Source organism: Sapajus apella, unplaced genomic scaffold, assembly GCF_009761245.1.
Source record: "Sapajus apella isolate SASKATOON/1434 unplaced genomic scaffold, GSC_monkey_1.0 scaffold40, whole genome shotgun sequence".
Lineage (NCBI taxonomy): Eukaryota > Metazoa > Chordata > Mammalia > Primates > Cebidae > Sapajus > Sapajus apella.
The window spans coordinates 6,865,945-6,878,717 of record NW_022436980.1 but is presented as its reverse complement, the minus strand read 5'-3'; the positions used below and the strand labels follow the sequence as shown (position 1 = coordinate 6,878,717).

The following is a 12,773-nucleotide window of genomic DNA, read 5'->3' as shown; positions in this document are numbered from 1 at the left end:
CCTCCCACCTTAGCCTCCCAAGTAGCTGGGATTACAGGCACATGCGACTGCACTTGGATCCCTCTATTTTAAGCACACTCTTTAATGGTATTATTTGCAGCATTGTGGACATGTTCTTTAGTTTTCCTCTCAGTTGGATAGCCAACCAAGTGATATAAATAAAAAATCATCCAGTTGGCTGATTGGTGTGCAGGATCACCAGAGGAAAGTGTTTTCATATTCATTTTTTTATTATTCTTCAAAATTCCCGTTTCGGCACATAAAAGGAAGTGCGAGGCTGTTGCTATAGAGGGCACAACACTGGGCCATTGAGGGGGCCTGTGCTAGGACCTCTAGAAAAGGCGGGCTGGAGACGCCACAACATAGTGACAGAGAAAGCATAGAAAGCATTATGAGGGTTCAAGGGTGACTGAATCAGACTGCTGGACTGTGAAAGGGCTTTATGGAAAAGAGGACCATTGTGATCTTAGAGCATGAGGATATGGGGTGACCTGGGAAGAGATGAAAAGGGATTGAGGCTGGGCATGGTGGCTAGCTCCTGTAATCCCAGCAATTTGGGAGGCCGAAGCAGGTGGATTATTTAAGGCCAGGAGTTTGAAAACAGCCTGGCCAACACGGTGAAAACCCATCTCTACTAAAAATGGAAAAATTAGCCAGACAGGCTGGTGGGTGCCTGTAACTCCAGATACTCAGGAGGCAGAGGATGGAGAACTGCTTGAACCTGGGAGGCGGAGTTTGCAGGGAGCTGAGACTGTACCACTGCACTCCAGACAGAGCAAGATTCTGACTCAAAACAACAAGAAAGAAAGAAAGAGAGAGAGAGAATGAAAGAAAGAAAGAGAAAGAGAGAGAGAAAGAGAGAGAAAAAGGGAAAGGAAAAAAGGAAGAAAGAAAGGAAGGAAAGCAGGAACAAAGGAAAGAAGGAAGGAGGGAAAAGAAGGAAGGAAGGAAGGAAGGAAGGAAGGAAGGAAGGAAGGATTGCTTGAGGCCATATCGTGGAAAACATTGAATGCCAGGCTGTGGAGGTAATTCTAACTTGCATTCAGTAAGCCCAGGTGACACTGAGGGGTTTTGAGTGGGGGAATGGCCACTGGGGCTTTACTTCTGGGGGAACAATTTTGACGGTGATATGAAGACCAGTTAGAAAGTGCAGCAGAATTTAGGTAAGGGGTCATAGGATCTTCAAATAAGTAGGAGGCAGCAAGAAAGACAAAGCAGAGAAGAATCTGAAAAAAAGGCAAAAATAGGGTCTATAAACACCAACCTCTTGAATATGAAAGATTAGGAAGAGAAAGGAGTCAAACAAAACACAAGATTCCAGGAGAAAGACGCTGTCAAGAAGAGATCACCATGTCAAGATGATTTGGTGCTTTAATGGTTTGGTTTTTAACAACTGGCATAAGAGGAACAAGTGGAATATCCAGGCAGTAATGTGATCTGGAACTCAGGGGAGAAGGCATAAATGCAGTTGGAGATTTAGGGAGGTTAGCACAAAGCTTGAGATTATTTACTTCAAGTCAAATAGACATGAATTCTAATCCTGTGTGGCCCTGTGCTAGTGGTGTGGTCTTGTCAAATTTCTTAAGTACTCTAAGAAGTTGGAAATTGAAGATAATGACAGTACCTAAGAATTGTGAAAATGAAATGAGTTAATGTGTGTCAAAGCTTGGCACAATGTGATAAATTCTCAATAAATGGCAGATCTTATCTGGGGTCACCTGTGGAGCTATGAGGTGGATGGATGATATTATTGGGGCGGAAGAGGTGGAAGGGGAAGTGGGAGGGAGAGAACTCAGAGGAGGAAAAGGAGGTGGCTCTTGATGGGTGTCAAGGGCCATAGGCTTAAATGTGACCTCCTTTCCCCAGGGCTCTCAGTGGGGCTGGCGATGTCATGGGGAGCCATGACAAATCTAAGGCTCAGGGAGAGGAAAGGGGAAAGAAGAGAGGAAGGCAAAAGGAGAGGGAAAGGGAGAAGCAGAGGGACCCAGAGCAAGGGTGGTGAGTCCAAGTGCTCTCAGGGATAGAAAGCAATGCTACTCAGGCAGCACACACAGAGAGAGGAGTCAAAATCATAGCAATTCATCCCAGCAAACACGATGTAATTTTAAGTAACGTACTGTTCTTTACTTCCTTCTCTAAGCTCTATGAGAGAAACATATAGATCATGTCCATGCTTTCTAAAATTGTCCTTCTCCCTCACTTCTCTCCCCTCTCACCCTCAAAAATTATCCCTATACCTGCCCCCCCACTTTCTCTCTATCTCTCCCTTCAGCAAAAACAAACAAAACAATAACAGAATTTCCTACGAACCCCAGTCAGCTCACTTTTCCTCCTTCTGCCCCCCTCCTTGCATTCCTATTAGAAAGCAATAAAGCCCCCAAAGGATGGTGGAAAAGCAGCACCAGAATCCTTTTCAGGGAGTTGGAGGAGAAGAAAGGCTAGGAAAGCTTATAGGGTCATTATTTCCCTGCTGTCGCAGGGGTTTCTTCTCACCTGCAAACCATACTTTAAAAGAAAAAGAAAGAAAATGTTCCCGTGTCAAGTTCTACTTGGAGGTTACCCCAGTACCCTCAAAGGCAAAACCTGTTTCTCCCCACTTCCCCAGCTTTTGGGTCACCTGGAGGGGGAATTGCAACCCTACCTGTCTATGCTGATGGCACAGAGATTCAGGATGCTGGCTGTACACATCATGACATCCAGGGTGACAAAAACATCGCAGCAAATGCGGCTGAAATTCCAGACTCCCCCTGTCACCTGGGTGTCAGAGACAAGGATGTTAGTTTTCACCCCAGTGAAGGAACAACAACCCAACTGGCCCTATCGTCTTTCCTATGCCGCCTAGAGTAGATGTTGGCGCTCCTGCTCCCTGTGTACCATTGTTCCCACACGGCAGATGGACATCGAGGGAGTGCCAGGCTATCTGAGACTGGTTGCTAAAGAAAGGACAAATTCACAGAATGTTAGAATGTTAGTGCTGGAAGTGATCTTCCAAATCAATTAGACCAGAGATCCTCAAAGTGTAGTCCACAGTGGGATATTCATTAAAGATGTAGATTTCTGAATCCTTCTTATTATACCGACTGAGTCAGAATCTTTGGCTCTTTGGTCCATAAATCTTCATTTTTAAATAAACGCTCCTATACATACCAAGATTTGAGAATCACTGGTGAAGTTCAAACTCAGGAGGCAAGTAACTCTCCTTGTGGTTAAGTGATGTACTTGCTCATAGATGCTTAGCTGGTGGTAAAAGAACTTTGGTGACTGCCCGATGCATGCATTGTGCCAAAACTGTATCTCTGAAGCCCTCCACCCAGTAGAGAGTTCATCACTCAAGAAATAAGCTAAGAACACATTTTTCATAAAATGTACCTCCAAAGTAAAAATCTTTCTGGCTTCGGGTTGTAAAGCTTGGAAACACTCTGAAACAACACCTATGGGAGTCTGTATAAAATAAATCTGTGCCCATGTGACTGCCTTCAACACTCTCCCTCCCCACCCGCATCCCAGAAACCAAAAGGTGGAGAAGAGGGCTGGATTCTCTCTACTACTTAGAATTCATGAGGATGCTTTCGACTTCATGTATCTATCTATACCTGTGTTTCAAGTTCCATAAGATCCTCTGAGTAATGCTTACAGTCAGGAATTTCGGTAATATCATTTATATTTTAGCATATCTCTATTTATTTGAAAAACTTTTACATAGCCTAATTGAGCCAGGAAGATGTGTCAGGGAGATTGTCACTTTTAAATTATCCACCAAAGGCTACTCATGGACCGCCAGGCTTTGTGTGGTTACCAGCTTCTTGCCTGCGGGAGCTGCCATTCTTGGGGACCATAGTTCTCAGAGAGAAACCTGCCAAGCTTTGTGTCTCTGGCTGTAGCTGGGTATTCACAATACCCCTCCTGAACAGGCCCAGTGGCCATTTAAGAGGAAGAGAGAGAGAAAAATGGTACAATAGCCTCTAAAGTAGCTTCTCAACAAGAAAACAGATACTGACAAATGACTGTGCCTAATGATAGTGCTATCCCTTCATCTGGAGTTTCTCATCCAAAAATTTTCTTATCTGACCAGGGTACTTTACTGTTCATTTCTGTTTTATCCCAATAAAGCCAGGTCCTAAAAGATCATCTGCCCTACCTTGCCCGTAACGTCTTCCCCTTGGATTTGTTTCTTTTTTTGCATCTCATTTTATTCCTATGTTTGGTCATCTCCAGACTGTTTTGAGAAAACTTGACCAATGATTTTTTGTTTAAAAGCAACAATGAAAAGTTAAAACTAGTGAAGAATTTGTTCATTTGGTTTTGGATTACTGTCTGTCTTCTAGTTTGACCAATTGGCTCTATATAAATGAAAACTGAATATGAATTTATAGGAATCATGAGAATAAAAAGCTTTTAAAAAATTGAGATGTAAGAATTCTGATCTAAAGAGTCATAATGTCACAATGATTTAGGGGAACCAGGAGAATAAAAGATGGTTTTGCTCATTGCATAGGACAGTTGTATACTGTAAAAGCTTCTTGAAAAAGTTGATTTTGTATAATAAGTTTTATTTCAACATTATATCTTCTCAGCAGTTAATGTCTTAAATTGGGTAAAGAAACACTTTTTGGCATAATTGTGGGCACATGTTTGTTCATGTGTGTTTTGGGCTAGTGTAGGTGAAAAAGGATAGTTAAGACAACAGCAAACTTCAGTGTTTGCTGGATATTCATTCATTCATTCATGCACTTGTAAAGCAAACACTTGTGAAGCTCTTAGTTCTTGGTCTGTAGGAGCAGTGTATGCCAGGTGTGTTGAGAGGTTTTCAAAATGTACTATAGGGCCTATCCTTAAACAATTTACAAGAGGCCGGGCGCGGTGGCTCACGCCTGTAATCCCAGCACTTTGGGAGGCCGAGGCGGGTGGATCACGAGGTCAAGAGATCGAGACCATCCTGGTCAACATGGTGAAACCCCGTCTCTACTAAAAATACAAAACATTAGCTGGGCATGGTGGCGCATGCCTGTAGTCCCAGCTGCTCGGGAGGCTGAGGCAGGACAATTGCTTGAACCCAGGAGGCGGAGGTTGCAGTGAGCTGAGATAGCGCCATTGCATTCCAGCCTGGGTAATGAGAGAGAAACTCTGTCTCAATAAAAAAAAAAAAAAAAAGAAGAAGTTACAAGATAACTGGAGAAGCAAGACACTCTTCAATAGAATACTAGAGATCATCGTGATATCCTAATATTGTTAATAGGAATGAACATTTATTAAGAATTTACTGTACATGTGTTACCAACCCACATGACCCATTCCGGAAATTCCTATAACTTTGAAACTTCAGATTTTGAAAACTGAATTTGTTTTTATTGTATGCGTTCTTAGAGGTTTTTGAAGACAAGTTATACCCTTACTCGGTAGGAGATGGAGTGACTGTTAACCAACACCAACAGGAGCAGGAAGATTTACTTGTTTGCTGTTGCATCCCCAGCTCGCAGAGCAAGGCCCAAGCATGAAAATATATTCTGAAATAATAAATGGCCTCTGACATACTCTGTCATAATAAGAGCTAATCTTTATTGAATGCTTACTAAGTGCCTGGTGTTCTGCAAAGCATTTTACATACATGGCCTCTATTGCCAATTATATTCTCTGACAGAGGATTATCTTTATTGTCAAGGAAGAACCTAAAAGCTTAGAGAGAATAACCACTTTGTCCAAGGTCACAGGGCTAGTACAGGCAGACAGAGCATTGGAATGTAGGTTGTTACACACCCTGCTGTAGGGAAGTGTTAGGTGAGGAGGGGTAGTTGTTAGAAAAGAGATGGAAGTGGGTAGATACCAGGGGAAAGGAGAAAACCAGGTGCTTCTCAGGGATTTTTATGTGACAGACCACATGATCTCCTTTCCAGAGAAAGAGACACTGTCTTCTTTGCATCTATCCCAGGGTTCAAAGAATAGTGCAAGAGACAGTGGTACTTTGGGGCTGGTGAAAGTACACCAGACAGTTTTCTTAAATACCCCTCCTGCTTAGCCACCAAAGGCCAAAACCCTCAAGCTGTTTTCTGGCTTCCACTCCCCCACTGGCCTCTCATCCCATTCTGACTATCCTCTCTTCCTGTCTCGTGATTCTGCCATCAAAATTCTCATTCTCTCCTTGATTTCAGCTTAGAGTCAAGAAGAAAACAATCTGATTAGCTGATTAAAATAATTCCCACTAAGGTGCCATCACTTAGCCTTCCCTGGAGCTTAGTCATTAAAATGAGTCTCTAATTGGTGGGATTTATGGTGGAATTTTTTTTCTGTTGGCATCCTCCACATCAAGAAACTAATAGTAAGAGATCAATAAAGTGCATCTAGGTGCCAAGAACATGCTGGTAACTCTCACACATTATCTCATAGCAACCTGAAGAGGCAAATATGATTTCCAACTTATAGGTAAAGAAATGGAAGCCAGGTGTGGTGGCTGACGCCTGTAATCCCAGCACTTTAGGAGGCTGAGGTGGGCAGATCACCTGAGGTCGGGAGTTCAAGACCAGCCTGACCAACATGGAGAAACTCTGTCTCTACTAAAAATACAAAATTAGCTGGGCGTGGTGGCACATGGCTGTGATCCCAGCTATTCTGGAGGCTGAGGCAGGAGAATTGCTTGAACCCGGGAGGCGGAGTTTATGATGAGCCAAGATTGTGCCATTGCATTCCAAACTGGGCAATAAGAGCAGAACTCCATCTCAAGAAAAAATTAAATAAATAAAAGAAATGGAGACCTGGAAGGGTTCAGTAATTTGCCTAAGGACCTAGCTTGTAAAGGGAGCTAGCATTTCGACCTCTTTATATTAACCATTACTCTTCTTGCCTCTCGAAGGTTAGCATCTTCTGCTTCTGAGAAGTGTACAATTTAACTCCATTCTAATATCATAGGAGGAAGAGTTGGTGTGTGTCCATCCATTACCCATGTAGCCACTTGGGTACACTCTATTGAGTGCCCACGATGTGTCTGATATTTTGCTTGGGTGGGTGTATTGAAACAAACCTATTTTTGTTCCCAGGGTCTCAGAATACAATGTGTGCCTATTACCAGAAGTAATGTGTGAATGGGTGTGGGTGAACTGAGGGCCCAGGGGATAGACACTAAGAAAACAGCTATGAGGTAACATGGTAAGTGCCAAAGGTGAGACAGGTACAAAGTGTTGGGAGATTATGAAAGGCAGAGTGATTTTTGAAATTAAAACAGATAAAAGTGAAAAGAGGCCAGGTGTGGTGGCTCACACCTGTAATCCCGGCACTTTGGGAGGCCAAGGTGGGCAGATCACTTGTAGTCAGGGGTTCAAGACCAGCTGGCCAACATGGTGAAGCCCCTATCTCTACTAAAAATACAAAAATTAGCTGGGTGTGGTGGTGTGCACCTGTGATCCCACCTACTAGGGAAGCTGAAGCCAGAGAATGGCTTGAACCCGGGAGGCAGAGGTTGCAGTGAGACAAGATCGTGCCATTGCACTCCAGACTGGGCGATACAGCAAGACTCAGTCTCAAAAAAAAAAAAAAAAAAAAAGTGAAAAAAGTCAGCTTGGCTTAAGGCTTTTTAGAGACACGATTCTTTCTCCTGCATTCTAATGAATAACTCACTTCAGAATTATACAGCAACCAGGTGGTGTTACTCTTACTTGCTAATGAATATACTAACTCCCTGTGGCAATACAGAAGTTGAGTAAGCAGGAAAGTGTCTTCAGGTACTGAACTTGTCCATCGATTTTCAATAGACACAGCCTAGGGCAGCATTCCCCACATTTACTGATTATAAGGCAGCATTTCCCAAATCTCAGGAAGCTCTTGGTAAACAAAATGTTTCTTAGGCCTCACTTGGAGTAATAAGTCCCTCAAGTGATTCTTATTGTGTTGGTTTGGAAAACACTGGTCTGAGGGTTAAGGGGAGCATAATATGATCCTCACAAATGGTTGTACTAAAGCAGGGCTCCTTGAGCATTCTTTAGCCTGTTGATTTCGTTAGCTTCATGGTCCCCGTCTCAGAAGAATGTGGTTTTTTGTTGTTGTCATTGTTGTTTTTGAGATGGAGTCTCGCTCTGTCGCCCGGGCTAGAGTGCAGGGGCACGATCTCCGCTTACTGCAACTTCCACCTCTCAGTTTCAAGCGATTCTCCTGCCTCAACCTCCCAAGCAGCTGGGATTATAGGCACCTGCCACCATGTCCAGCTAAATTTTGTATTTTTAGTAGAGACCGGGTTTCACCATGTTGGCCAGGCTTGTCTTGAACTCCTGACCTCAGGTGATCTGCCCACCTTCCTTCCAAAGTGCTGGGATTACAGGCATGAGCCACTGTGCCCGGCCCAGTTTTTATTTTTTATTTTTTATTTTTTGAGATGGAGTTTTGCTCTTGTTGCCCAGGCTGGAGTGCAGTGGCACGATCTTGGCTCACTACAACCTCCGCCTCCCAGGTTCAAGCGATTCTCCTGCCTCAGCCTTCCGAGTGGCTGGGATTACAGGCATGCACAACCATGCCTGGCTAATTTTGTATTTTTAGTAGAGATGGGGTTTCGCCATGTTGGACAGGCTGGTTTCGAACTCCTGACCTCAAGTGACCCACCCACCTTGGCCTTCCAAAGTGCTGGGATTACATGTGTGAGACACTGCACCTGGTCCAGTTTGTATTTTTAACAAGCAGTCTCTCCTTCCCCAAGTGCTGTAAGTTAAGTGTGTCCCCCAAAAGGCGTGAATTTTGGAAATTCAATCTCCAATGCAACAGTGTTGGGAGATGGGGCCTAATAAGAGGTGACTAGCCTTGAGGACTCTGCCCTCATGAGTGGGTTAATGTTGCTCTTGTGGGAGTAGGTTCCTTTTTAAAGGACAAGTTCGGTCCCCTTTTGCTTCTCTTCCGTCCCCCCACTTTCCACCATGGGATGACAGCATGGAGGCCCTTTCCAGATGGAGGTCTCTTGATCTTGGACTTTCAAGCCTCCAGAACTGTTCTTTATAAATTATCCAGCCTCAGGTATTCTGTCGTAGCTGCACAGAATGGACTAACATTCCCCCTAACGAAAGTTTACTTTAGAGCTGCTGAAAGTTTAGGTGCATAAGAAGTATGGAGTAGCTCATTTAAAAATGAGACTGCAAGACTCATCCTCAGAGAAACCATGTCATTAGAATATGGCCAGGAATTTCTTGTGGTTGGATCACACTGTGGAAATGATGGCAAAAATAATCTCTAAGGCCTTCCAGCTTTAATATTCTATGAGCTTTTATCAAAATCCAGGGTTTGGGAAGACACTGTGAGAATATCCTGTTTTTGTTTTCCAATAGGGAGGTCTTACATTGCTATCATTTGGGGGTTTTTGAGCTGTTGTAAAACTTTCCTTGAAAAAAAGCACTTCTTTATTTTTTATAATCAATATCATTACAAAACTCAAAGATTCCTCTGTTCCCAAAATATTGCCATTTTTTCCTTTCATCACCATCCAACCTCGATTGCTTTTTCTGTGGTGCATTTCCTTGTCTGAGCCCATCCGATTCTATCTTGCTTGACTACCTTCCTTAATCCTCAAGTCTTTTCTCCTATCTCCAAGTAGCATGAGTTTAGTATTCCAAATGTTCCCCTGGCTGCTTATACTGCCTTTCTCTCCTGATAAAAGTGCTTTAAGCATCACAAAAGGTGCTTCACTGAGTGGAAAAAAAATGAGATGTTTGTGCTTGGAGAGGAAGCTCCGGAGTGCAGACTGTAAGGCAGGAAATTAAAATCTTGAGAGAAAATCTGAGATAGAACAATTTGGGATGGCACAGAAAAGTTGAGAAAATGCTGCAAACTGAATTAAACAGATAGCCAAGCCAGGAGCCCTAAGAAATATAGCCTTCTGTGAGGTCACCCGCATGGTTTTTGTCCTGAACTTCTCTGCTAGGCTTGAGGACAGAGAATACTGAAGCACGTCAGTGACTGGTCCCTGTGAGCCCTTTTATGTAATGTTCAAGTGAAGGCTCCCCCTCCTTTTATATAATGTTCAAGTGTCTTAAAGATGAGAATGATACCAATGAAATCTGACTGGTTCACACTTATTCACTATCTTCTTCCACCTTTCCAATAAATAGTCCCTGGATTCCACTGGGAATCTATGAGATCCCTGGGCAGTATCCAAGGAAGAAACACATAATCTATGCCAAATCAATTCTTCCATCTGGAAATCATGTGCCGTAAGTCAGTCCAATCAGAGCACATCTTGATACTTCTACCAGAAATTCTAGGAAAAGGATTTCCTCTCTTGCTGTGAATGGTGTGGTATGCACATGTGAGGCCTATAGCTAAGCCTGTTGCCTGCAGATAAGGCCAACATATGGAAAAAGGCAGAGCTGAGAGAATTGTGGGGAAATGGAGCTGGAGCTCTGATGGAACTGTGCCTGCAGCCCACCCTACCAGAGGACTTTATAAAGTCCTGGTATGACAGCCAATGCATTCTGTTTTGTTGTTGTTGTTGTTGTTTTTAATGTAAGCCAATTGGAATTAAGCTTTTTAAAAAAACATAATGAAAAATGTCTTAAGTGAGATATTTATAGATCAAAAGTTTTGTTTATCAAAGTACTCTATCAGTCGATGACAGCTGAGCCTAACATCAGCTCAGCATGGAAAATCTTGTTGTCACCTCCATTTTATTCACTTAAATCCGTGTCTTCTGACTCCCAGTTCTGAGTCTTTTTCTCACAGCATGACACTGTGCTGAAATGACATTCATCCCAGTGAATTCCAATAAAGGCAATGTGATACTTTATTGCCTACCTCAGAGCAATTCCCCACCCCTACATCTTTTATAAATAAAACACACATTTATCTTTTTTCTTTTTTAGCTTCCTTTGCAGCTAAAGGTGGCCTCATGACTAAGTTCTGGCCAATTAAGCTAACATGAAATCTCTTAGAAACAAGCTTCAAGCTACTCCAGGGAAAGTGCATGCACTCTCGATCTCTCATTTCCTGCTGTCCCCACCCATCCTATTTTTGAATGCTGTCATGATGCTAGAGAGCTATGGGAACATAAAGAACTAGGCTAGCTTGCCAAGGATGGTGAAGAGGAAGAATGGAAAAGTCTGGCCTGTGATGACACCATGGGGCAGCTGAACCAACAACAATTCTCTTCCTCCAGAATTCTGGTTATGTGAAAAACATTAAATGTAATTAAGCCACAACGAATCAAGGTTTCCAATATTTACAGCCAAAACATTCCTAACTCATAAATACTGGTGTCTGGCAAAATGAGCCAATTTTCCTTCGAAGAAGGTAGATGTGTTCAAACCAAAGCTCATGAGGCAATGAATTTGGTGAATCTTTTGACTCCCAAAATGGTGTCCTTCTCATGAGTATCTTATCCTCCTGGGGGCCTTCAAGCCTACAGCAGTCTCTGAGATCAACATTGCACCCTTTTCTATTCTAAAGGGAGCTCTTAGGCTAAGTAATTATTAGAGTAGCTACTCAAACTGCACTATCATTAGGACAAGTTAGTGAGAATAGTACTTTGCTTCTTCTTGAGGCACATGGATTTATATATTCATAGCTCATATTTTAAGGGTTCACAGTGCTCTTTTCTTACATTAAGGTGCCTCATCTGCCTTTAAGGAAAGATAGGAAAACATCTGAGATTAAGAAAAGTATGGATTCATGTAAGATAGAGAGACTTGGTTCTCTGAACTAGAAACTTCTAATATCTTAACCGGTCATCTGTTAATGATGGCTACTTTAAGTGATATCCCATCTTTCACTGAGACAGACCCTTAACTCACTGCTATGGAAAGTGATGCAGGGATATTCTTCATTGGCCTTAGGGCCTCTTTTTGGTCTTACTAACTTGCTTTAATGCCCAGTCAGTGCCTCGAATCAAGTTGGTAAGACCAAGAAGAGGCCCTAAGGCCAGTGAGGAGATATCTCCGCTCCCCTAAATCTTCCTTATGTGAATGTAGATTTTAAAAATCATATTCTTATTGCATCTCAGCCTTTTGGTTAAGATCAAATGTAAAAATTATGATCTTGATCACTGAGCACCTATACCAAATAACCTGTTGGACGGAGGGCATAGTATTATGGTTTTTATGGGGAGAAACCAAGAACTCCATCAGAGCTGCTCATGGCAGGAAACCTAAAGGTACTACTGCAGTGATTCCATTAAGGTCTTTGGCAAGATTTCCTGTCATTTTCTGTAGTTTCAGCTCTCCATCTATGCTCAGCAGAGAATAGGAGCGCCACTACATCAGAAGGTGTGGCTATATATATATACAGACGTTTTCCGGTATGGTCCAACCAGAGTCCTAGAAGTAACCACAAATACATAGCCAATTAATGACGCGAGTGGCTTTGTTACAGACACCAAAAGCCTGGTTTTATCTTAGAGGGAATAAAAATCTCATTAGAATGATGGTCCATTGCCTACATTTCCTTCTGACATTCATCCTTCTGGGCAACTTAAGACTCCTTGGAACATACAGAAATGGACAAAAACATTTTAGGAGAATGGTGGCAGTGCTGGGAGTCATTGACCAATTCATATTGGCTTGTTGCACCTAAAGTGCTTCATTCTTGAACAGAAATATCACGTGACTCTAAATTGTTTTCACTCTCCTTATTATTGATGTAAAATAACACATAGCTCATCCCCAAAAGTCCTCACCCCAAAAAGTCGGACTGTAACAATAGATACAGAGGCAGATGGTGTTAGCATGAATAGCCTATATAATGCATACGTTACAGAGAAGATTTATTTCGTCATTTAGATTTCAAATGTGGTAACATTTAGCATGTGTTGTGTGCCA

The 12,773-nt window shown here is 42.6% G+C and overlaps 1 protein-coding gene across 1 annotated transcript in view; it reads right to left on the bottom strand.

The window, feature by feature from the left end:
* Positions 1 to 12,773, bottom strand: part of DRD3 (dopamine receptor D3) — a 49,214-nt gene that overhangs the window by 27,182 nt on the left and 9,259 nt on the right. Inside the window, exon 3 of the mRNA XM_032299012.1 lies at positions 2,642 to 2,754. Coding sequence (XP_032154903.1) covers positions 2,642 to 2,754 — 113 coding nt within the window. The remainder of the gene's footprint in view (positions 1 to 2,641; positions 2,755 to 12,773) is intronic.